Raw genomic sequence first — 26,354 nt, 5'->3', positions numbered from 1 at the left:
TCCATCAAACAACACCGAACAAGAGTCAATGGCAGAATAAGCTGTTTGGCATTGGCAGAGAAGATTTGGCAGATTTTTCATGGGCACAACCCACATACTCAGCTCTGCTGCTCATCCCACAAATGCATGTTCCTTACAAATGTGGCACCATTTAAAAGGGAAATAAACAGGCTTTCCAACGGTATAAGATTTATTGCCAAGAAGCATTGTTACAACAAAGAAATAATCTACCAAACACAAATTTCTTTGCTTTTTGTGCTATGTTTATTTAAAACTGTTCACCCTATCCACAGTAGACCCATTTATCTCCAGTGGCGTGTACGTCCTTGGATGTTTAGCCCTTCTGAAGTCCACAATCAGCTCCTTCGTTTTAGTGACATTCAAGAGGAGGCTATTGTCCTGACACCAGAGTGCCAGATCAGCCACCTCCTCCCGGTAGGCCTTCTCATCGTTGTTGGAGATCCGGCCCACCACCACAGTGTCATCAGCAAACTTGATGATGGAGTTTGAGCTGAACCTGGCCCCACAGTCATGTGTGTACAGGGAGTACAGTAGGGGGTTAAGGACGCAGCCCTGGAAGGATCCTATGTTCAGGGTGAGGGAGCTGGATGTGTGTTCCCCCATCCTGACCACTTGGGGCCTGGCGGTGAGAAAGTCCAGGACCCAGGCACACAGAGGGGTGCTAAGCCCCAGTTCCAGCAGCTTCTCAACCAGTCTGCTGGGGACTATTGTGTTGAATGCTGAACTAAAGTCGATGAACAGCATCCTCACATAGCCCCCCTGGTTGTCCAGATGAGAGAGAGCGGTGTGCAGAACCTGGGAGACCGCATCATCCGTGGACCTGTTCGGACGGTATGCGAACTGTAGTGGGTCCATGTTGCGAGGAAGGAGGGCATAGATGTGGTTCTTGACTAGCCTCTTAAAGCATTTCATGACAACCGAGGTGAGGGCCACCGGTCGGTAGTCATTTAAACACGCTGGAGAGGCATTCTTTGGCACCGGTACAATGATGGATCTTTTGAAGCATGCAGGGACCACGGACTTGGCCAAGGAGAGGTTGAATATTGTGGTGAGCACTGGAGCAAGCAGAGTGTCATCTGCAAATTTGCTAATGTTACTTTTAATCCCTTCATCTAAGTCATGAGCTGGAATGGGGGCGATGGCAGGCTCATCTTCCCTCTCCCCAGTCTTGTACAGATAGCTGCTTTGACATGGGAGAGAGCACAATTCAGTAGACATTAGTGTGCTCAAATCAGTCTAGTCTTCTTGTAGGTAGACACAAAATGCTGGAGTAACTCAGCGGGTTAGGCAGCATCTCTGGAGAGAAGGAACGTTTCGGGTCGAGACCCTTCTTCAGTCTGAAGAAGACTGTGTGAAACATGTGAAACATCGCCTGCCCATTTCCTCAATAGATGCTGTCTGACCTGCCGAGTTCCTCCAGCACTTTGTTTTTTTCACTGATACTTGCTGCTGTTTTGTTATGACTGAGCCATTTCAGAGCATGGATTAGGGTCAATGGTATTTAATCATATTAATCAGACGCAATGAATCTTTCACTTATTATAGAACAGTACAGCTCAAGAACAGGCCCTTTGGCCCACAGTGTCTGTGCTGAATGTGATGCCAAGACTAACTGTTATCTGCCTGCACTAAATCCATATCCCCCCATTCCCTGCACAGCCACTAACTAGCGTGAGGACCAGGTGTGCTTTATTTGTGTGGAGCGGTAGACTGGGAGCGTTGGAGCGCTCTAAATGGTGCCGACTTCATGTGAACTGAGGATTGGAAGCCTTACAATGCCCAGCAATCCTTTCCGGTTGCAGTGTTTACTGGCTGGTGGTTGTGGAGGCAGCAGTACTGATGATTGTAGACTTATTTATAGAGGCAGAACTGCCGGGAAATATTTTACAGCCATGTATAGAAGTCCTGTAAGCTGTTTGGAAAATATCAGCTGTATTTCTGTGGAAGGCAATCTGATCCGTGGGGCCTGAGGACATATTTGAAATGATTCCGTGTCTCTGGTTTAATGTTGCTGTGGATCACAGCCCTGGCTGTACATTAAACGCTCTCTTATGTGGTGTCTCACCACTCTCCTCAGAAACATCTCCAACAATTCATAGAGCAGAGGACAGTACAGCGTTGGAGCAGGCCCTTCGGCCCACTATGTCCGTGCTCACATGGTCACACACGTGACCAGTCATATTTGACTTCTGACCCTAAACAAACATTGTCAGCATCTATGTACTAAAACTCTTGTTTGTTTGTTTGTTTGTTCCTGAACTACAACCAAAACGGTACACGATAGCGCGACAGTTTTAGGCCCACCTTACTCACCGTCGTCCCTTTGGTGCTAATGGAAGGTTTCATTGAAATCGGTGTTATGTTTTTAAAGTTATTCACATTTTAATGTTTAAATCTATCTCCAAGGGGGGGAGGGAAGGGGGGGGGATGGAGGGAGGGGGAGGAAGGGGGGGAGGGAGGGTGGAGGAGGGATGGGGGGGATAAGGGGGGTTGAGGGGAATGGAGTGGGGGGAGGGAGAAGGGGATAGTGGGGGGAGAGGGGAAGGGGGAGGAGAGAGTGTACCAATGCAGTAGTTTTGAGCCCAATGGGTCCACTTGGTCTAGTAACATATAAAAATTTCACTTGATAAACTTCGATATATATAAGTCATATATACAGTACAAAACCATATACCTGCAATGCTTTCAGAATTAGAAGAGATGTATTCCACAATTTTTCACATTTTTGGTCACACAAGCGACTTAGAATGGCCTAATACGGGACAAGGGCGGACCCGTAGGGAACAAGCCAATTTAGCCCAAAATACGGGATGTCCCGGCTAATACGGGACAGTTGGCAACCGGAGTTATTCACTGCAGACCTGGAGGAAGCAGCCTCCTGCTGGCAGTGAGCAGGCCTTGGATACGCTGCCTTGGCAGGCCGCCCTCCTGCTGGCAGTGAGCAGGCCTTGGCAGGCCGCTCTTGCCTCCACGCCAACAATGTGCCAGTCAGCGGACGGCGGGAATGCAGTCAGGCATTCCATGTACAACCGAACCTCAGGGAACAGGGCGACATCTTTATTCCTTGGAAGCCGAGAGCTGATCTTCAACAGTTCAACAGAGCTTTATTTGTCATTCGGTACCAAGGTACCGAACGAAACTACATAGCAGTCACACAAAAAAGAACACAAGACACATAACCCCAACACAAACGTCCATCACAGTGACACCAAACACCCCCTCACTGTGATGGAGGCAACAAAACTTCCACTCTCTTCCCCACGCCCACGGACAGACAGCTCGTCCCCGACCGACCCGCACAGTCCCCGCAAGGGGGTGGAAGTCCCCGCGGCCGAGTCGCACCGGGCGCTGAAACGTCTCGCGGCCGAGCCGGGCGATGGAAGGCCCCGCGACCGAGCCTTGCGCAGCTAAGTCCCACGGCCGAGCCGCACCGGGCGATGTTAAGTCCAGCGGCCGAGCCACACCAGCGATGTTAAGTCCCACGGCCGAGCCGCACCAGCGATGAAAAGTCCCGCGGCTGAGCTGCACCTGGCGATGTTAAGCCCCGCGGCCGAGCCGCACTGGGCGATGTTAAGCCCCGCGGCCGAGCCGCACCGGGCACTGTTAAGTCCAGCGGCCGAGCCGCACCAGCGATGTTAAGCCCCGCGGCCGAGCCGCACCGGGCAATGTTAGGCCCCGCGGCCGAGCCGCACCGGGCACTGTTAAGTCCAGCGGCCGAGCCGCACCAGCGATGTAAAGTCCCGCAGCCGAGCCGCACCGGGCACTATTAAGTCCAGCGGCCGAGCCGCACCGGGCGATGTTAGGCCCCGCGGCCGAGCCGCACCCCGCGCCGAGGAAGAGACCTAAAAGAGAAAGGTTTTCCCCACCCCCCCGCCACCCCCCACCACCCACACCACACATACACAACCAAAAAAAAAAAAAAACCATCCCAACACCGACACACAAAAAAAAAAAAAAAAAAAAGGAAAAAAGACGAACAGACTGCTAGCGAGCAGCAGCCGTTAGGCGCCGCCACTTCCATATCGAGGTGTATGAAATCATGAGGGGATTAAATAGGGTGAATGCACTTTGACCCAGAGAAAGGGAATCAAGAACCAGAGGACATAGATTTAAAGTGAGAAGGGAAAGGTTTAATAACAATCTGAGGGCCAACCTCTTTCACACAGCGGGTGGTGGGTGTATGGAACGAGTTGCCAGAGAAGGTAGTTGTGGCTGGGACTATAACATCCCCTAAAAAGACACTTAAACAAGTACATGAATAGGAAAGGTTTAGAGGGGTATAAGCCCAACGCAGGCAGGTGGGACTAGTGTAGATGGGGAATCTTGGTCGTCACGGGCAAATTGGGCCAAAGGGCCTGTTTCATAGAAACATAGAAAACAGGTGCAGGAGGTGGCCACTCGGCCCTTCGAACCAGCACCGCCATTCATTGTGATCATAGCTGATCGTCCACAATCAGTAACCCATACCTGCCTTCTCCCCATATCCCTTGATTCCGCTAGCCCCTAGACCTCTATCTAACTCTCTTTTCAATTCACCCAGTGAATTGGCCTCCACTGCCCTCTGTGGCAGAGAATTCCACAAGTTCACAACTCTGGGTGAAAAAGTGTCCACACTGTATGACAGGGCCATGCAACATTGGCTCCTGCGGTTCATGACATACAATACTGTACCACATGCTGTGAGCTGCGGTCATGTCGCGTTACACAAGAGATGAGGCTGGGCTGCCCTGGTAAGGCTGCAGCATTTTATCGACAGAGGAGGTAGGCAGCCAGGCCCTTCAGCCCTACTGGCCCATGCCGTCCGAGATGCCCCAGCTCAGCAACTCCCCTTTGCCTATGCCTCCACCTGTCCTACTCACGTACGTCCAAATGTCTTTTAAATGCTGTTCGAGAGTGAAGAGTGTTTAATTGTCGAATGTACCATAGAGTCACACAGCACGGAAACAGGCCCTTCAGCACAACTCGTTCATCACGACCAACAAGCCCCATCTAAGCTCATCCCATTTGCCAGAAAAGGAACGATGAAATTATAGTACTTGCCTCAGCTACCTCCTTTTCTTTTTGTAACAAAAAAATAATTTATTTAATTACGATCACGATACAGAACGAAACCATGGTAACACACCCACCACCATAGTACAAGATCACTATGAGGATCTAGACGCTAAATTTGCAAACAACTATGTTATAATCCTTATGTACATACTAAATAACTACTGTAGAACGATGTCCCACTCTAACACCACCTGGGCACGGACGTAACCCCGGAAAAGGGGTGGGCAGCCGGCTCAGGCAGAGCCCTCTTCCGCCTGGCGCCCTGACTCGTGGATGGCCAGCTTGGCCAGGCCCAGGAGCAACCCAACCAGGACATCCTCGGCACCAGCTACCTCCCTTGGCGGCTCGTTCCATATACCCACCACCTTCTGTACGAAAGTGTTGCTCCCTAGGTTCCTATTAAATCTTTCCCCTCTCACCTGAACTCCATGCCCCCTGGTTCTTGATTACCAACCGTGGGGGAAAAAAGACTATGTATGGTTAACGTATAAAACACTGTGTCTTAACAAACATCTCCGGCCATTCAGTTATCAAGGAACTAGAGTCTGTAACTTGATTCGCACCTTCCCATTTTATCAACAAACACATAAGGTTAAAGTTGGAATGTCCTAATTGTGTGCTGTTGCCTTTGTAATGGAATACAGTGTGTGAATATGAGTGTACTAGGGCAATGCGGAGAGGCCAATGATGATGATTTATGTTGCTTTTGTTGTGTCATTTCTCAGGAACAATCTTCATTCAGCTGGGACTGGGGACCGTCCTTTCCGACACAAGGCATTTGGAAAGATATAAGGATTGAGATGTACGACATTTGCCACTTGACCTATCTCACAGCAACGTCTGTTTACGGTACGAGTATTGATAATATCTGAATGAGGATGGGTGATAGCTTTCCATCTGAGTTAAACACAAGGTGCTGGAGTAACCCAGCGGGTCAGGCAGCATCTGTGGAGGGAGTGGATAGGTGACTTTTCAGGTCAATAGACAGGTCTTCTCCAGTCTGAAAGAGTGCAAAATATAGATCTCAGCATTGAAGCGCATCAGTTCCACAGACAAAGTCCAATGTCTGCAATGGGGTAGAGGTGAATCGGACAGTACCCGAGCTTATGGAAGGGCCGTTCAGAAGCCTGATAACAGAGGGGAAGAAGCTGTTCCTGAGTCTGGTGGTGCGCGCTTTCAAGCTTCTGTACCTTCTGCCGGACGGGAGCGAGGAGCAGAGGGAATGACCGGGGTGGGACAGGGACACGTCTTTGATGATGTCGGCTGCTTTCCTGAGGCAGCGTGGAGTGTAGATGGAGTCAATGGTGGGGAGTGTGGTGTGTGTGATGGACTGGGCTACATCCACAACTCTGTGCGATTTGTTGTGGTTTTGGGCAGAGCTGTTCCCACACCCAGCTGTGATGCAGCCCGACAGTGTGCTACCCACGGTGCATCTGTAGAAGTGTGTAAGAGTCACTGGAGACACGGTGAATGGCCTCGGTCTCAGGAAGTGGAGGCGTGGGTGTGGGTTCCTGGCTGTTGCATCAATGTAGTTGGTCCATGCTAGATTGCTGCCCGACCAGTTCCTCCAGCACTTTGATTTTTGCTGGAGATTCCAGCCACTGCAGTTCCTTGTGTCTCCCATTTAGCACTCAAGACAAAATGATTTCATTCATGAGTCTTTGAAACCTCTTTCCTTGTGATGGTGGAAGCAGAGTCCTTGAATGTTGAATGTTCCACGGTAGATCTGTGATAAACAAGGGGTGAAAGGTTGCCGGGGAGACAGCAATGCAAAGTTGAGTTTAGTCAGATAAGCCGTGATCTTATAGACGGTGAAGGTTGAAGGGTTGTGTTAATAGACAATAGACAGTAGGTGCAGGAGGAGGCCATTCGGCCCTTCGAGCCAGCACCACCATTCAATGTGATCGTGGCTGATCATTCTCAATCAGTACCCCGTTCCTGGCTTCTCCCCATACCCCCTGACTCCGCTATCCTTAAGAGCTCTATCTAGCTCTCTCTTGAATGCATTCAGAGAACTGGCCTCCACTGCCTTCTGAGGCAGAGAATTCCACAGATTCACAACTCTCTGACTGAAAAAGTACTTCCTCATCTCTGTTCTAAACGGCCTACCCCTTATTCTTAAACTGTGGCCCCTGATTCTGGACTCCCCCAACATTGGGAACAATGACGTATCCATCCCCTTAATAATCTTATATGTTTCGATAAGATCCCCTCTCATCCTTCTAAATTCCAGTGTATACAAGCCTAGTCGCTCCAGTCTTTCAACATATTTGTAATCTGTAGGTTGTACGCTCCTCGTGGTTGGAGCTAGTTATTGGATGCACTACCCCTTTGAGAGCAGCTGACTTGCTATTTAGTGGGAGGGGAAGGGGGCTCTTGCGAACCATGATTGTATTTGGCAATTTTCACAACTTCAGCTGGGGGAGTTCCCACAAAGATAGTTTACTTTGCAAACCTTTTACTTCCTGTTGCAGCTTTTCAAATAGATGTCACCAATTTGACATCTCACCTCACCAGAAATGACTGCATACCCAGCAAAACAGGGCGTTTTTGGTTTGAAGAGTGCTTCACTTGTAATGTTGCCAATAAAGTGGAACGATATCAGGCAGCAAAGTTTCCCAAAGTAGAACTGGAGAACTGGGGGTCCAGTATAAGTGCAAATGAATGAGTGTTGGTGAAGGTGTGCTACTGGAGATGTGACCGAGCTGGAGAAGCGATAGTTTCCAGGGGACCGGTGCAAAGTTGGGGTACAGGCTCTCCTCACCTTACGATTCCATGGGGTTACGTTCTGAGAAACCCATCGTAAACCCAGAATGTCGTACGGCGAAATGCATTGAATAAGCGCGATCACGTGGCCGGAGGCGAGCTGCGGCTCGCTACGAGTCGCTGCTGTTTGCACCATCGCAAAGTCGGACTATCGCAAGTCGAAGGATGGTAAGGTGCAGAGCATCTGGGCAGTGCACCGTCACAGTCACAAAGGAAGGCAGGAGTTGGCTGCATGACCCACCATTCAGTGTGGTCCTGGCTGCCTTTGTGTTTTGCTAGTGAGTGCAGGAGTTAAGGACATCACTTTACTGCTGTACAAAACTTTTGTTTAGTTTCGTTTTTTATTATTGTCACGTGTACCGAGGTACAGTGAAATGCTTTTTTGTTGCGTGCTATCCAGTCAGCAAAAAGACTATGCATGATTGCAATCGAGCCGTTCACAGAGTATAGATACAGGATAAAGGGCGGCACGGTAGCGCAGCGGTAGAGTTGCTGCTTTACAGCGAATGCAGCGCCGGAGACTCAGGTTTGATCCTGACTACGGGTGCTGTACTGTAAGGAGTTTGTACGTTTTCCCCGTGACCTGCGTGGGTTTTCTCCGAGATCTTCGGTTTCCTCCCACACACCAAAGACGTACAGGTATGTAGGTTAATTGACTGGGTAAATGTAAAAATTGTCCCTAGTGTGTGTAGGATAGTGTTAGTGTGCGGGGATCGCTGGGCGGCGCGGACTTGGTGGCCCGAAAAGGCCTGTTTCCGCGCTGTATCTGAAATATGAAGAAGAAAAAAAAGGGAGTATCTTAGTGCAAGATTCAGGATAAAGGGTATAATGTTTAGCGCAAGATAAAGTCTAATAACGTCTGATTAAAGATAGTTCAAAGATCTTCAATGAGGTAGATGGGAGGTCAGGACCGCTCTCTAGTTGGTGATAGGACGATTCAGTTGCCTGATAACAGCTGGGAAGAAACTGTAGAAGGACACAAAATGCTGGAGTAGCTCAGTGGGACAGGCAGTATCTCTGGAGAGAAGGAATAGGTGACGTTTCAGGTCGAGACCCTACCAAGAAACTGTCCCTGAATCTGGAGGTGTGCGTTTCCACACTTCTCTACCACAGAAGGCAGTGGAGGCCAATTCACTGGCTGATCATTCTCAATCAGTACCCCATTCCTGCTTTTTCCCCATATCCCTTGATTCCGTTAGCCCTAAGAACTAAACCTAACTCCCTCTTGAAGACTCGATGACTGCATGTCCTCTGTGCCAGCTCCTCGCGCCCCTCAGTTATTTCATCTTTCATATACCTTTCTCTTCTATAAATACCTTCAGTTTTCTATTTTTTGAATAACGCTACATCATCCACTGAGAAGAAATGGAAAATGTCATTTATTAATGGCCACATTTTGTACATGTTTGCATCGTGAGTTTGTGCTTGTTCTACACTGCCCCTGTGCTCTGCCCTTTAACCCGTCCTCTCTCCTTGTTGATGGGCTTCCTTTAACCTGGTGGGTCTTCGTTTTTCATAGAACAGTACAGCGCAGGAACAGGCCCTTCGGCCTACGATGTCTGTGATATGCCAAGACCAACTCTTATCTGCCTGCATGTGATCCATATCCCTCCATTCCCTGCAGATCTATGTGCCTATCTAGCAGTCTCTTTAACACCACTATCGCAGCTGCCTCCACCACCACCCAAGACACCGGGACAGGTACTTGGATAAGAGAGATTTAGAAGGATATGGGCGAAACACAGGCAGGTGGTACTACGGTGGTATGGTGGAGCAGCGGTAGAGTTGCTGCCTTATAACGAATGCAGCGCCGGAGACCCGGGTTCCATCCCGACTACGGGTGCTGTCTGTACGGAGTTTGTACGTTCTCCCCGTGACCTGCGTGGGTTTTCTCCAAGATCTTCGGTTTCCTCCCACACTCCAAAGACGTGCAGGTTTGTAGGTTAATTGGCGTGGTAAATGTATAAATTGTTCCTAGTGGGTGTAGGATAGTGTTAATGTGCGGGGATCGCTGGTCGGCGCGGACCCGGTGGGCCGAAAGGGCTTGTTTCCGCGCTGTATCGCTAAACTAAACTAAACTAAAGTAGTGTAGATGGGGCATGTTCTACTTGTGTAGGTCGGCCTGGGCAAGTTGGGCCGAAGGGCCTGTTTCCACGCTGCATGACTATCACTACTCCCAGCACCATGTTCCAGGCTCTCACCAACCTGCTCTGCACATCTCCTTTAAACTTTGCCCCTCTCACCTTAAAGCTTCAATAACATTCTCAATAAACATCTGTTGGAATTATCAAACATGAAGTTCCCTTCATAAAGCCAATCTAATTCTATATATTTATATTATAGAAACATAGAAAATAGGTGCAGGAGGAGGCCATTTGGCCCTTCGAGCCAGCACCGCCATTCATTGTGATCTTGGCTGATCATCCACAATCAGTAACCCGTGCCTGCCTTCTCCCCATATCCCTTGATTCCACTAGCTCCTAGAGCTCTATCTAACTCTCTTTTAAGTTCATCCAGTGAATTTGCCTCCACTGCCTTCTGTGGCAGAGAATTCCACAAATTCACAACTCTCTGGGTGAAAAAGTTTCTTCTCACCTCAGCTTTAAATGGCCTCCCCTTTATTCTTAGACTGTGGCCCCTGGTTCTGGACTCCCCCAACATTGGGAACATTTTTCCTGCATCTAGCTTGTCCAGTCCTTCTATAATTTTATACGTCTCTATAAGATCCCCTCTCATCCTTCTAAACTCCAGTGAATACAAGCCCAGTCTTTCCAATCTTTCCTCGTATGACAGTTCAATCTTTCCTGATATGATTTTGAAGTGTCTCGTTGCCTTGCCCTTAGTGATGGATGGTGCAATTTTTTGAACATTTAGTTCTACACTTTCCTGTTTGTCTCTTCTTCCTTGGCTGTGTTTGCTAAACATGCTGGAAATAGAGATGGGAAAAAATGTCCAATAGCTGAATCACATAAAGAGCCATGTCATGAATAAATGTTGTTGAATTATTACAAAAAGTGGCAAATCCCCCAATGTAAAGAAATGTACACCGATCAGCCAAAGCATTATGCCCACCTGCCTAATATGCTGTTGGTCCTCCGTGTGCAGCCCCATACGCAGCAGGGTGCGATGCACTGTGTATTGTGACACATTCCTCCCGTGACCACCATTAACATTTTCTGTGACTTGTGCCACAGTCGACCTTCTGTCGGTTCGGACCAGACGGGATAGCCTTCGTTGCCCTCGCGCATCGATGAGCCTTGGGCACCCAACACCCTGTCTGTCGCCGGTTTGTGGTTTGTCCCTCCTCGGACCACTGTCGGTCGGTACTCACCATTGCTGACCGGGAGCACCCCACAAGCCTTGCCGTTTCACAGATGCTCTGACCCAGTCGTCTGGCCAGAACAATTTGGCCCTTGTCAAAGTCGCTCAGGTCTTTACTCCTGCCCATTTCTCCTGCACCCCACACATCAACTTCAAGAACTGACTGTTCACTTGCTGCCTAATATATCCCACCCCTTGACAGGTGCCATTGTAACAAGATAATCAATGTTATTCACTTCGCCTGTCAGTGGTCATAATGTTTTGGCTGATCAGTGTATGTGTTTTCATCGGCAGATGAGACAAGACAGAAGTGGTCTGTGGAAATAGAGAGCTTTTATGATGTAGTTTCCTCTCAGCTGATCAAAGGTGAATTGACTGCCAGCATTCCATCTCTACACACACGTCAAACGTACAAGATCGGTCTGGGCAAGGGAGAACTCAGCAGAAGTAAAGTCAGGCTCAACGTTAATCAGGTGAGATGTCAAGATTCACGATTCAAGATTCAATTAATTGTCACATGCACTAATTACGCTACAGTGATATTTGAGTTACCACACAGCCATACTAAGTGAAAAGCAACAAGACACACAGTCACATCAAGTAACATTTAACATAGATATCCTCCACAGCGGATTCCACATTCCTCACTGTGATGGAAGGTGATAAAGTTCAATCCGCTTCCTCTTTGTTCACCCGCGGTCGGGGCTGTTGAACCATCCACAGTCGCTGCTGCCGACTATCAGATGCACAACTTGGAAAAATAAATAAATCGCACCATTAACCTCTCAATGCCATAGGTCACTGGCAGTCTGGACATTGTTTTCACTTAGTTTAGTTTAAAGTCATAGTCATACTGTGTGGAAACAGGCCTTTCAGCCCAACTTGCCCAGGGTAACCAACATGCCCCATCCACACTCGTCCCACCTGCCTCTGTTTGGCACATTCCCTCGAAACCTGTCCTATTTTAAACATTTCGATAGTACCTGCCATAACGATAGTGCTGACACTATTCTTTCTTCATCAAACATAGAACAGTATAGCACAGGAACAGGCCTTTCAGCCCACGATGTCTGTACTGAACATGATGCCAACTTAAACTCATCTGCCTGTGCATGATCCACATCCCTCCATTCCCTGCATATCCACATGCCTCTCCAAATCTCTGAAGTGCCACTATCATATCTGCTTCCACCACCACCCCTGGCAGCACCTTCCAGGCACCCACCACTCTCGGTGTTCAACTTTGGCCCTGTCACCTTAAAACTATGCCCCCCCATGTATTTGATTTTTACATTCAGGTAAAAAAGACTGGCTGTCTACCCCACGTAAGCCTCTCATAACTTTATATACTTAATAGGTCTTTCCACAATCTGTGGCGTTCCAGAGAAAATAATCCAAGTCAGTCCAACCTCTCCCTGTAGCTAATACCTCCTAATCCGGGCATCATTCTGGTAAACCTCCTCAGCACCCTCTCCAAAGCCTCCACACTGGGCGGTCACGGTGGCGCAGCGGTAGTGTTGCCGCCTTACAGTGAATGCAGCACCGGAGACCCGGGTTCCATCCCCACTACGGGCGCTGTCTGTATGGAGTTTGTACGTTCTCCCCGTGACCTGTGTGGGTTTTCTCCGAGATCTTCAGTTTCCTCCCACACTCCAAAGATGTACAGGTTTGTAGGTTAATTGGCTTGGTAAATGTAAAAGATTGTCCCTAGTTTGTGTAGGATGGTGTTAATGTGCGGGGATCGCTGGTCGGCGGGGACCCGGTGGGCCGAATGGGCCTGTTTCCGCGCTGTATCTCTAAACTAAACTAAACTAAGCCCTTCCTGTAATGGGGTGACTAGAACAGCAGGCAATACTCCAAATACTCTTGTTGAATTGTTTGCTTAACTCCAGTCTCAGTGTTGGATTCACTGCTGTGACTCTGGGCATTAGTCCTGACGGGAATGTTGTAAATGTAAGAGATGATAATCCGCTCTGTGGCGCTCTCTTTTCCAGAATGCTTCTGTTGATCCTTGGTGGCCCCACGGTCACGGCAGCCAGACAGGTTACAACATGACCGTCACTATCACAGTCGCAGGAGAACGTCTCATTGAAAAGTCCTTCATGGTCAGTCAAACGCAACCGCATTTATACACCCATCAGCCACAACATTATGACCTGATGAGCCTAAACATTATGCCCACCTGCCTAATATGCTGTTGGTCCTCCGTGTGCAGCCCCATACGCAGCAGGGTGCGATGCACGGTGTATTGTGACACATTCCTCCCGTGACCACCATTAACATTTTCTGTGACTTGTGCCATAGTCGACCTTCTGTCCGTTCGGACCAAACGGGATAGCCTTCGTTGCCCTCGCGCATCGATGAGCCTTGGGCACCCAACACCCTGTCTGTCGCCGGTTTGTGGTTTGTCCTTCCTCGGACCACTGTCGGTAGGTACTCACCACTGCTGACTGGGAGCACCCCACAAGCCTTGCCGTTTCACAGATGCTCTGACCCAGTCGTCTGGCCATAACAATTTGGCCCTTGTCAAAGTCGCTCAGGTCTTTACTCCTGCCCATTTCTCCTGCATCCAACGCATCAACTTCAAGAACTGACTGTTCACTTGCTGCCTAATATATCCCACCCCTTGACAGGTGCCATTGTAACAAGATAATCGATGATATTCAATTCGCCTGTCAGTGGTCATAATGTTTTGGCTGATCGGTGTACTTTACTTTTAACAATCTGCATTGTCTGTTGAGTGAGGTTTTGTGGGAGTGATGAATGTAATCTCTTATATAGTCTCTTATATAGATTATATATATATTAAGTCTCTTATATAGACTATATATATATATATTAAGTCTCTTATGTAGACTATATATATATTAAGTCTCTGATATAGACTATATATATATTAAGTCTCTGATATAGACTATATATATATTAAGTCTCTTATATAGACTATATATATATTAAGTCTCTTATATAGACTATATATATATTAAGTCTCTTATATAGACTATATATATATATTAAGTCTCTTATATAGACTATCTATATATAAAGTCTCTTATAGAATATCGACTGACATCTATTATAAACCCACTGACTCCCATAACTATCTAGACGACACATTTTCCCACCCTGCCTCCTGTAAAGACTCTATCCCTTACTCCCAATTCCTCCATCTATGCCGCATCTGCGCCCAAGATACCACGTCATCGGAAATGCCTTCATTCTTTAGGGAAAGGGGGTTCCCCTCTTCTATTATAGATAAGGCTCTCACTAGAGCAGACATGTCCAAAGTCCGGCCCGGGGGCTAATCGCGGCCCGAGGTCAGATTTTATACGGCCCGCAGCTTCCGTCTTAAAATTTATTATTTATGTCCCGCCAGCACTGTCTAACAGAATGAAGGTAGGGGGAGGGGGAGAGGGGAGGGGGGGAGGGGAGGGGAGAGGGCGACTACACCTCCCGGCGGCGGGGTTGAGGGCTTGCGGGGACGGGGACGGGAGAGCAGCAGCTGAGCTCTCCTCACCCCGCACGCTCATTGGCAGGCACTCCCGTCAGTCGGGCGAGTGCCCCCCCCCCCAGCGGGAGAGGCGACGGCGACTACATCTCCCGGCGGTCAGTGCTGCCCGACCTGCGGATTGTCAGACGCGAGGTCCGGGGGGGAGAGCGCATTAGTTAACAGACAACATCTAATTTCCCATGATAAGTTACCTAATGCATTTCCATTGGCCCTTGGGTATTTTCACATTATCAAATCTGGCCCTCTTTGAAAATAGTTTGGACACCACTGCACTAGAGTCTCTTCGATATCCCGCAGCTCCGCTCTTGCTCCCTTCCCCCCCGATTCATAACAAGGACAGAGTCCCCCTTGTCCTCATCTTCCACCCCATCAGCCTTCGCATACAGCACACAATCCATTGTCGGCACATACAACAATAACACACCCTCTTCACAGCAATCATCTTCAGTGGTATGGCCAGGATTAAACTTGGTGGAGGAGGATTCACGACTAGTCGGTAGGCGAAGCACGAGTTTGAAATCTCTTTGCTTCTATTCACTGCTGTCTTTGGTTCTATTCCCTACTGTCTTTGGTTCTATTCCCTACTGTCTTTGGTTCTATTCCCTGTGTGATTCTATTCCCTACTGTCTTTGGTTCTATTCCCTACTGTCTTTGGTTCTATTCCCTGTGTGATTCTATTCCCTACTGTCTTTGGTTCTATTCCCTACTGTCTTTGGTTCTATTCCCTGTGTGGTTCTATTCCCTACTGTCTTTGGTTCTATTCCCTACTGTCTTTGGTTCTATTCCCTGTGTGGTTCTATTCCCTACTGTCTTTGGTTCTATTCCCTACTGTCTTTGGTTCTATTCCCTACTGTCTTTGGTTCTATTCCCTGTGTGGTTCTATTCCCTGCTGTCTTTGGTTCTATTCCCTACTGTCTTTGGTTCTATTCCCTGTGTGGTTCTATTCCCTGTGTGGTTCTATTCCCTGTGTGGTTCTATTCCCTGTGTGGTTCTATTCCCTGCTGTCTTTGGTTCTATTCCCTACTGTCTTTGGTTCTATTCCCTGCTGTCTTTGGTTCTATTCCCTACTGTCTTTGGTTCTATTCCCTGTGTGGTTCTATTCCCTACTGTCTTTGGTTCTATTCCCTACTGTCTTTGGTTCTATTCCCTGCTGTCTTTGGTTCTATTCCCTACTGTCTTTGGTTCTATTCCCTACTGTCTTTGGTTCTATTCCCTGCTGTCTTTGGTTCTATTCCCTGTGTGGTTCTATTCCCTACTGTCTTTGGTTCTATTCCCTGCTGTCTTTGGTTATATTCCCTGCTGCCTTTGGTTTTATTCCCTGCTGTCTTTGGTTCTATTCCCTGCTGTCTTTGGTTCTATTCCCTGCTGTCTTTGGTTCTATTCCCTACTGTCTTTGGTTCTATTCCCTACTGTCTTTGGTTCTATTCCCTGCTGTCTTTGGTTCTATTCCCTACTGTCTTTGGTTCTATTCCCTGCTGTCTTTGGTTCTATTCCCTGCTGTCTTTGGTTCTATTCCCTGTGTGGTTCTATTCCCTGCTGTCTTTGGTTCTATTCCCTGTGTGGTTTTATTCCCTGCTGTCTTTGGTTCTATTCCCTACTGTCTTTGGTTCTATTCCCTGCTGTCTTTGGTTCTATTCCCTGCTGTCTTTGGTTCTATTCCCTGTGTGGTTCTATTCCCTGCTGTCTTTGGTTCTATTCCCTGCTGTCTTTGGTTCTATTCCCTGATGTCTTTGGTTCTATTCCCTGCTGTCTTTGGTTCTATTCCCTGCTGTCTTTGGTTCTATTCCCTGCTGTCTTTGGTTCTATTCCCTGCTGTCTTTGGTTCTATTCCCTGCTGTCTTTGGTTCTATTCCCTGCTGTCTTTGGTTCTATTCCCTGCTGTCTTTGGTTCTATTCCCTACTGTCTTTGGTTCTATTCCCTACTGTCTTTGGTTCTATTCCCTGTGTGGTTCTATTCCCTGCTGTCTTTGGTTCTATTCCCTGCTGTCTTTGGTTCTATTCCCTGCTGTCTTTGGTTCTATTCCCTGCTGTCTTTGGTTCTATTCCCTACTGTCTTTGGTTCTATTCCCTGTGTGGTTCTATTCCCTGCTGTCTTTGGTTCTATTCCCTGCTGTCTTTGGTTCTATTCCCTGTGTGGTTCTATTCCCTGTGTGGTTCTATTCCCTGCTGTCTTTGGTTCTATTCCCTGTGTGGTTCTATTCCCTGTGTGGTTCTATTCCCTGTGTGGTTCTATTCCCTACTGTCTTTGGTTCTATTCCCTGCTGTCTTTGGTTCTATTCCCTACTGTCTTTGGTTCTATTCCCTGTGTGGTTCTATTCACTACTGTCTTTGGTTCTATTCCCTGTGTGGTTCTATTCCCTGTGTGGTTCTATTCCCTGCTGTCTTTGGTTCTATTCCCTACTGTCTTTGGTTCTATTCCCTGTGTGGTTCTATTCCCTGTGTGGTTCTATTCCCTGCTGTCTTTGGTTCTATTCCCTGCTGTCTTTGGTTCTATTCCCTGTGTGGTTCTATTCCCTGTGTGGTTCTATTCCCTGCTGTCTTTGGTTCTATTCCCTGTGTGGTTCTATTCCCTGTGTGGTTCTATTCCCTGTGTGGTTCTATTCCCTACTGTCTTTGGTTCTTTTCCCTGCTGTCTTTGGTTCTATTCCCTACTGTCTTTGGTTCTATTCCCTGTGTGATTCTATTCCCTACTGTCTTTGGTTCTATTCCCTACTGTCTTTGGTTCTATTCCCTGTGTGATTCTATTCCCTACTGTCTTTGGTTCTATTCCCTACTGTCTTTGGTTCTATTCCCTGTGTGGTTCTATTCCCTACTGTCTTTGGTTCTATTCCCTACTGTCTTTGGTTCTATTCCCTGTGTGGTTCTATTCCCTACTGTCTTTGGTTCTATTCCCTACTGTCTTTGGTTCTATTCCCTACTGTCTTTGGTTCTATTCCCTGTGTGGTTCTATTCCCTGCTGTCTTTGGTTCTATTCCCTACTGTCTTTGGTTCTATTCCCTGTGTGGTTCTATTCCCTGTGTGGTTCTATTCCCTGTGTGGTTCTATTCCCTGCTGTCTTTGGTTCTATTCCCTACTGTCTTTGGTTCTATTCCCTGCTGTCTTTGGTTCTATTCCCTACTGTCTTTGGTTCTATTCCCTGTGTGGTTCTATTCCCTACTGTCTTTGGTTCTATTCCCTACTGTCTTTGGTTCTATTCCCTGCTGTCTTTGGTTCTATTCCCTACTGTCTTTGGTTCTATTCCCTACTGTCTTTGGTTCTATTCCCTGCTGTCTTTGGTTCTATTCCCTGTGTGGTTCTATTCCCTACTGTCTTTGGTTCTATTCCCTGCTGTCTTTGGTTATATTCCCTGCTGTCTTTGGTTTTATTCCCTGCTGTGTTTGGTTCTATTCCCTGCTGTCTTTGGTTCTATTCCCTGCTGTCTTTGGTTCTATTCCCTACTGTCTTTGGTTCTATTCCCTACTGTCTTTGGTTCTATTCCCTGCTGTCTTTGGTTCTATTCCCTACTGTCTTTGGTTCTATTCCCTGCTGTCTTTGGTTCTATTCCCTGCTGTCTTTGGTTCTATTCCCTGTGTGGTTCTATTCCCTGCTGTCTTTGGTTCTATTCCCTGTGTGGTTTTATTCCCTGCTGTCTTTGGTTCTATTCCCTACTGTCTTTGGTTCTATTCCCTGCTGTCTTTGGTTCTATTCCCTGCTGTCTTTGGTTCTATTCCCTGTGTGGTTCTATTCCCTGCTGTCTTTGGTTCTATTCCCTGTGTGGTTCTATTCCCTGCTGTCTTTGGTTCTATTCCCTGCTGTCTTTGGTTCTATTCCCTGCTGTCTTTGGTTCTATTCCCTGCTGTCTTTGGTTCTATTCCCTGCTGTCTTTGGTTCTATTCCCTGCTGTCTTTGGTTCTATTCCCTGCTGTCTTTGGTTCTATTCCCTACTGTCTTTGGTTCTATTCCCTGCTGTCTTTGGTTCTATTCCCTACTGTCTTTGGTTCTATTCCCTGTGTGGTTCTATTCACTACTGTCTTTGGTTCTATTCCCTGTGTGGTTCTATTCCCTGTGTGGTTCTATTCCCTGCTGTCTTTGGTTCTATTCCCTGCTGTCTTTGGTTCTATTCCCTACTGTCTTTGGTTCTATTCCCTGCTGTCTTTGGTTCTATTCCCTGTGTGATTCTATTCCCTGCTGTCTTTGGTTCTATTCCCTACTGTCTTTGGTTCTATTCCCTGTGTGGTTCTATTCCCTGCTGTCTTTGGTTCTATTCCCTACTGTCTTTGGTTCTATTCCCTGCTGTCTTTGGTTCTATTCCCTGTGTGGTTCTATTCCCTGCTGTCTTTGGTTCTATTCCCTGTGTGGTTCTATTCCCTGCTGTCTTTGGTTCTATTCCCTGTGTGGTTCTATTCCCTGCTGTCTTTGGTTCTATTCCCTGCTGTCTTTGGTTCTATTCCCTGCTGTCTTTGGTTCTATTCCCTGCTGTCTTTGGTTCTATTCCCTGTGTGGTTCTATTCCCTGCTGTCTTTGGTTCTATTCCATGCTGTCTTTGGTTCTATTCCCTGCTGTCTTTGGTTCTATTCCCTACTGTCTTTGGTTCTATTCCCTACTGTCTTTGGTTCTATTCCCTGTGTGGTTCTATTCCCTGTGTGGTTCTATTCCCTGCTGTCTTTGGTTCTATTCCCTGCTGTCTTTGGTTCTATTCCCTGTGTGGTTCTATTCCCTGTGTGGTTCTATTCCCTGCTGTCTTTGGTTCTATTCCCTGTGTGGTTCTATTCCCTGTGTGGTTCTATTCCCTGTGTGGTTCTATTCCCTACTGTCTTTGGTTCTTTTCCCTGCTGTCTTTGGTTCTATTCCCTACTGTCTTTGGTTCTATTCCCTGTGTGGTTTTATTCCCTGCTGTCTTTGGTTCTATTCCCTACTGTCTTTGGTTCTATTCCCTGTGTGGTTCTATTCCCTGCTGTCTTTGGTTCTATTCCCTGTGTGGTTCTATTCCCTACTGTCTTTGGTTCTATTCCCTACTGTCTTTGGTTCTATTCCCTGCTGTCTTTGGTTCTATTCCCTGTGTGGTTCTATTCCCTACTGTCTTTGGTTCTATTCCCTGCTGTCTTTGGTTCTATTCCCTGCTGTCTTTGGTTCTATTCCCTACTGTCTTTGGTTCTATTCCCTGTGTGGTTCTATTCCCTGCTGTCTTTGGTTCTATTCCCTGCTGTCTTTGGTTCTATTCCCTGTGTGGTTCTATTCCCTGCTGTCTTTGGTTCTATTCCCTGCTGTCTTTGGTTCTATTCCCTGCTGTCTTTGGTTCTATTCCCTGCTGTCTTTGGTTCTATTCCCTGTGTGGTTCTATTCCCTGCTGTCTTTGGTTCTATTCCCTGCTGTCTTTGGTTCTATTCCCTGTGTGGTTCTATTCCCTGCTGTCTTTGGTTCTATTCCCTGTGTGGTTCTATTCCCTGCTGTCTTTGGTTCTATTCCCTGTGTGGTTCTATTCCCTGCTGTCTTTGGTTCTATTCCCTGCTGTCTTTGGTTCTATTCCTGCTGTCTTTGGTTCTATTCCCTGCTGTCTTTGGTTCTATTCCCTGCTGTCTTTGGTTCTATTCCCTGCTGTCTTTGGTTCTATTCCCTGCTGTCTTTGGTTCTATTCCCTGTGTGGTTCTATTCCCTGCTGTCTTTGGTTCTATTCCCTGCTGTCTTTGGTTCTATTCCCTGCTGTCTTTGGTTCTATTCCCTGTGTGGTTCTATTCCCTGCTGTCTTTGGTTCTATTCCCTGTGTGGTTCTATTCCCTGCTGTCTTTGGTTCTATTCCCTGCTGTCTTTGGTTCTATTCCCTGCTGTCTTTGATTCTATTCCCTGCTGTCTTTGGTTCTATTCCCTGCTGTCTTTGGTTCTATTCCCTGTGTGGTTCTATTCCCTGCTGTCTTTGATTCTATTCCCTGCTGTCTTTGGTTCTATTCCCTGCTGTCTTTGATTCTATTCCCTGCTGTCTTTGATTCTATTCCCTGCTGTCTTTGGTTCTATTCCCTGCTGTCTTTGGTTCTATTCCCTGCTGTCTTTGGTTCTATTCCCTGCTGTCTTTGGTTCTATTCCCTGCTGTCTTTGGTTCTATTCCCTGCTGTCTTTGATTCTATTCCCTGCTGTCTTTGATTCTATTCCCTGCTGTCTTTGGTTCTATTCCCTGCTGTCTTTGCCGATGACTCCACTCCTTGATTTTGAGACTTGACCGTGTTTCTCCAGGTCTACTTCAGGACAGTGGAGCTGATCCAAGAACCTGTGCCTGGCTCTCCCGGACTCAGCTTTTATTTTAAGATAAATGGGCTCCCAATCTTCATAAAAGGTTCAAACTGGATTCCTGCAGATGCCTTTTTGGAAAGAGTGACATCTGATGTGTAAGTTTTGAAAGTTGAAAGGTGAACATTGACTATAACACTGCATCTAATTGAATTAAAACTATTTAGAGTTTGTGGGCCTGTCAAACTTCTTTTTAGAGATACAGTGCAGAAACAGGACCTTTATAGAGTCACAGAGTGATACAGTGTGGAAACAGGCCCTTCAGCCCAACTCACCCACACCGGCCAACATGTCCCAGCTACACCAGTCCCATTTACCTGCCTTTGGCCCATGTCCCTCTTTAATTTTCCTATCCATGTACCTGTCCAAATATCATTTAAATGTTGTTATAGTCTCTGGCTCAACAGATTCCTCTGGCAGCTCGTTCCATGCTCCCACCACCCTCTGCGTGAAAAAACAAAGTCCACTGACCTTCTGTTCAAGGTGGGGGTAGAATGCATCACGTTCATCGGGGCGGGCCCTGTGTCTTTGGTTTATAGCCCGTTGAGGTGTGCAAGTCTTGCCACGATCTACGGGAGTCCCTGTCATTGCCTCGGGACTCCAGCTTGGTCTGAATCCCCCGGCAATCCTAGTGGCTCCACCACCACCACGCACATCTCCTTTAAACATTGCCCCTCTCACCCCAACGCTCTGCCCATAAGATAGAGCATGAAGCAGGACAGAACTGCAGATGCTTGTTTAAATCGAAGGTAGACATAAAATGTTGGAGTAACTCAGCAGGACAGCATTCCTGGAGAGAAGGAATGGGTGACGTTTCGGGTCGAGACCCTCCTTTGAGTGTATGCATGGATCCTAAAGACAGATGGAGAATTTATAATAAGAATAAAGAAGTGGCAAATGAATACAGCACCACTGTTGTGTCTGCCATTGCGGAAGAAGACAGAGGAAATCTGCAGAAATATTAGATAACATGGGGTTTATCGAGAATGAGGAAGGAGAAATTAGTCAGAAAATAGCACGAGAGAAGCTGCCGATCTAGAGAGCTGATAATGCCTCGGCTCTGATGTTCTACATACCAGAGTTGGGAGGCTGGTGGCTTTGGGGATGGTTATCATCTCGCAAAAATTCTTAGATTCAATCAAAGACCAGATGACATGGCATTAAGATGAGAGGGGTCATGTTTAAAGAAGATGCGTAGGGCAAGTTTTTACACAGAGGGTGGTGGGGGCCTGGAATGCAGGGCCAGGGGTGGTGGTGGAGGCAGATTTGACAGTGGCATTTGAGAGATCTTTGGATAGGCAATCATGAGTATGCAGGGAATGAAGGGATAGGTAGAGAAGAGTTCGTGCAGATAGATAAGAGTTGATCTTGACATCATGTTCAATGTGGGTCGAAGGGCCTGTTCCTGTGGTGTACCAAATAAAACATGGAAAAAGGTGCAATAGTACTTTGCACAAAATAAAAAAGAGTCATAACGTCATAGGGCACGGAAACAGGCCCTTGGCCCAACACACCCAGACTGAGCAATATGACCCATCCAAGCTAGTCTCATTTGCCCACGTTTGGCCCATGTCACTCAAAACGTTTCCTATCCATCAAAGCGATTTATTTTATTAAAACTCAGCAAATCAGAGTTTTTATAAATAGTGAGATTTTGGGTAGTGTTAATTTCAAAGGGACCCGGGTATACGAGCACTAAATGTATTGTCAGAAGCACAAGAACAGCAAGATGCAGGAACAAGGGCCAAAGAGTCATAGAGTGACACAGTGTGGAAACAGGCCCTTCAGCCCAACTCACCCACACTGGCCAACATGTCCCAGCTACACTAGAGTCACAGAGTGACACAGTGTGAAAACAGGCCCTTCAGCCCAACTCACCCACACTGGCCAACATGTCCCAGCTACACTAGAGTCACAGAGTGACACAGTGTGGAAACAGGCCCTTCAGCCCAACTCACCCACACCGGCCAACATGTCCCAGCTACACTAGAGTCACAGAGTGATACAGTGTGGAAACAGGCCCTTCAGCCCAACTTGCCCGCACCAACCAACATGCTACGCTAGTCCCACCCGCCCTCTTTCCTATAACATGGTGCCCAGAACTGAACAAATGTGGGCTCACCAATGTATTATATCTTGCATGTAGGACCATCATAGACTCGGAGAACACACTAATACGTCAATTATACAAGACAGTGGGGAAAAAAAGCAAGACATGAATGTAAAACACAATTAGAAAACATCCAGGTGCAACACACCAATAGTAAGCGTCATAATTGGATGGGACTCGGGCAAAACACAAGCAAGTGGGGCTAGCTTTGATCAGCATCCTGGTCGGCATGGACCTGATGGGCCAAAGGGCCCATATACTATGACACAATATAGTGTGTATATATATTTGTTACTGCAATCTGCACTTGTGGACAATGTTGGGAGCAACTGGGGCAAGTTGCAATCGCAAGGGATGGGGCACCGAGCAGTTTGTACAAGTCATGGTATCCAATGTGTGTTAGTCAGAGATGGAGCCAACTACTTCATAGAAACTTTACTGCTTGACCTTGATTTAGTGTGCAGCTGAGACCATAATGTGTTCTAAGCTTCCAGGATTATGCAGTGACAGAAGTTAGTGGTCTCTAGAGCCCAATGATGTTTGAATAGATTTTGGGGCGAGACAGCGGCGCGGCGATAGAGACCTGGGTTCCATCCTGACTACAGGAACTGCCTGTACGGAGTTTGCACGCTCTCTCTGTGAACTGTGGGTTTTCTCCGGGTGCTCCGGTTTCCTCCCACACTCCAAAGAGGTGTGGGTTTGTAGGGTAATTGTCTTTGGTACAGCTTTGAAGTTGTTCCTAGTGTGTAGGATAGTGCTAGTGTCTGGGTGATCTCTGGTTGGTGCTGGAGGGCCTGTTTCTTCGGCATATCTCTAAACTTAACTGATTTACATTGCGGTCTATTTATGGTGTAAGAAAATAACTGCAGATGCTGGTACAAATCGAAGGTATTTATTCACAAAATGCTGGAGTAACTCAGCAGGTCAGGCAGCATCTCAGGAGAGAAGGAATGGGTGACGTTTCGGGTCGAAACCCTTCTTCAGTCTGAAGAAGAGTCTCGACCCGAAACGTCGCCCATTCCTTCTCTCCTGAGATGCTGCCTGACCTGCTGAGTTACTCCAGCATTTTGCGGTCTATTCATGGTGAGTTATTTATTTATCACATCCTAATCATTTTTCCTTGTGTAATTAACAGACTGCAGAATTTGCTGCAGTCCACAGTCGATGCCAACATGAATGCATTGAGGGTGTGGGGCGGAGGCGTGTACGAACAGGAGGCATTTTATGAACTCTGTGATAAACTGGGCATTATGGTAAGGAAGTGGCTGGTTTGGTTTATTTGTGTGCTGGACCAAGATGCCCAGAACATCCTTTCAACAATCCTACAATCAAGCAGCACTCAGCAACACTGTTTGCTCCTTGACCATAGTCCTTCCTCCTAATTCTACCTGCAACTCTACGATTCTTTTCTCCAATAGGTTCTATGCTTTTGAAAGGAACGATCAAATCTGCCTCAGACTCCTTCCCCCCGGGCCATCCCAAACGATCCGCCTCACAGCCGAAAAGATTTCTCATTGTCGAATCACTGATCCTTTGAACCTGTGACCCTCAGGTCTCTATCCTTCCACCAATGGGAATCAGTCATAGAGTCACAGAGTGGAAATAGGCCCTTAGGCCCAACTTGCCCACACTGACTAACATGTCCCAGCTACACCTGTCCCACCCGCCCACATTTGGCCCATATCCCTTTAAACCCGTCCTATCCATGTACCTGTCTAACTGTTTCTTAAACGTTGCGATCATACCTGCCTCAACTACCTCCTCTGGCAGCTCGTTCCGTACACCCACCACCCTCTGTGTAAAAATGTTACCCCTCAGATTCCTCTTACATCTTTCTCCTTCTCACCTTAAACCTATGTCCTCTGGTTCTCGATTCTCCTACTCTGTGCGCCTACCCGATCTAATCCTCTCTCTTTACTCTTTGTCCAGATACTTTGTGATTTTGAACATTTCTGTCAAATCAGCTCTATGTCTGCTGCAGATTGGATACTTCTAGCTTCTCCATTGTCTCATCACTGGTCGCAGAGCATGGAAACAGGCCTGAGTGCAGGAAAGAACTGCAGATGCTGGTTTAAATCGAAGGGAGACACAAAATGCTGGAGTAACTCACCGGGACAGGCAGCAACTCTGGAGAGAAGGAATGGGTGACTTTTCGGGTCGAGACCCTTCCTCAGACTGATGTCAGGGGAGTGGGCGGGACAGAGATAGGATGTAGTTGGAGACAGGAAGACTGGTGGGAGAACTGGGAAGGGGGAGGGGATGGAGAGAGTGGGAAAGCAGGGACTATCTGAAGCTAGAGGTCAATGTTCATACCACTGGGGTGTAAGCTGCCCAAGCGAAATATGAGGTGCTGTTCCTCCAATTTGCGCTGGGCCTCACTCTGACAATGGAGGAGGCCCAGGACAGAAAGGTCAGACTGGGAATGGAAGTTGAAGTGCTGAGCAACTGGGAGATCAGGTCGGTTAAGACAGTCTGAGCGGAGGTGTTGAGTGAAACGATCGCCGAGCCTGCGCTTGGTCTCGCCGATGTACAGAAGTTGACACCTGGAACAACGGATACAGTAGACGAGGTTGGAGGAGGTGCAAGTGAACCATTATTTCATCTGGAAAGACTGTCGGGGTCCTTGGATGGAGTCAAGGGGGGAGGTAAAGCGACAGGTGTTGCATCTCCGACGGTTGCAGGGGAAAGTACCTGGGGATGGGTGGTTTGGGTGGGAAGGATAAGTGGACTGGGGAGTTGTGGAGGGAACGGTCTCTGCGGAAAACGGAACGGGGTGGAGATGGGAAGATGTGGCCAGTAGTGGGATCCCGTTGGAGGTGGTGAAAGTGTTGGAGGATTGTATGCTGTATGCGACGGCTGATGGGATGGCAGGTGAGGACAAGGGGGACTCTGTCCTTGTTGCGAATGGGGGGAGGGGGAGCAAGAGCGGAGCTGTGGGATATCGAGGGGACCCTAGTGAGAGCCTCATCTATAATGGAAGAGGGGAACTGCTGTATGTGACGGCTGATGGAAACAGGCCTTTCGGCCCACCTTGTCCAAACTGACCAAGACCTAGTGGGCTAGTACAATTTGCCTACTTTGGTCCATATCCCTCTAAATGTTTCCTATCCATGCACCTGTCCAAATGTCTTTTAAAAGTCGTAATTGTATCCGCTTCTATAGCTTCCTCTGGCAGCTCGTTCCCGATACGGATTACCCTCTGAGTGAAAACGTTGTCCCCAAGGCCTCTCTCAATCCTCTCCCGATAATCTTCTGCCCTCTAGTTTTAGAATCCCCCACTCTGGGGAAAAGACTGTGAACATTCACTTTATC

At 47.6% G+C, this 26,354-nt stretch overlaps 1 protein-coding gene across 1 annotated transcript in view; it reads left to right on the top strand.

Moving 5' to 3' along the window:
* manba (mannosidase, beta A, lysosomal) overlaps positions 1-26,354 on the top strand; it is a 71,238-nt gene that overhangs the window by 13,853 nt on the left and 31,031 nt on the right. Inside the window, exons 5-9 of the mRNA XM_078407716.1 lie at positions 5,802-5,925; positions 11,458-11,636; positions 13,158-13,268; positions 20,879-21,030; positions 24,178-24,295. Coding sequence (XP_078263842.1) covers positions 5,802-5,925; positions 11,458-11,636; positions 13,158-13,268; positions 20,879-21,030; positions 24,178-24,295 — 684 coding nt within the window. The remainder of the gene's footprint in view (positions 1-5,801; positions 5,926-11,457; positions 11,637-13,157; positions 13,269-20,878; positions 21,031-24,177; positions 24,296-26,354) is intronic.

This window comes from Rhinoraja longicauda, chromosome 1 (genome assembly GCF_053455715.1).
Source record: "Rhinoraja longicauda isolate Sanriku21f chromosome 1, sRhiLon1.1, whole genome shotgun sequence".
NCBI classification, from domain to species: Eukaryota; Metazoa; Chordata; class Chondrichthyes; order Rajiformes; family Arhynchobatidae; genus Rhinoraja; species Rhinoraja longicauda.
The sequence above is the reverse complement of the archived record's forward strand: the minus strand, read 5'-3'. Positions and strand labels throughout refer to the sequence as shown.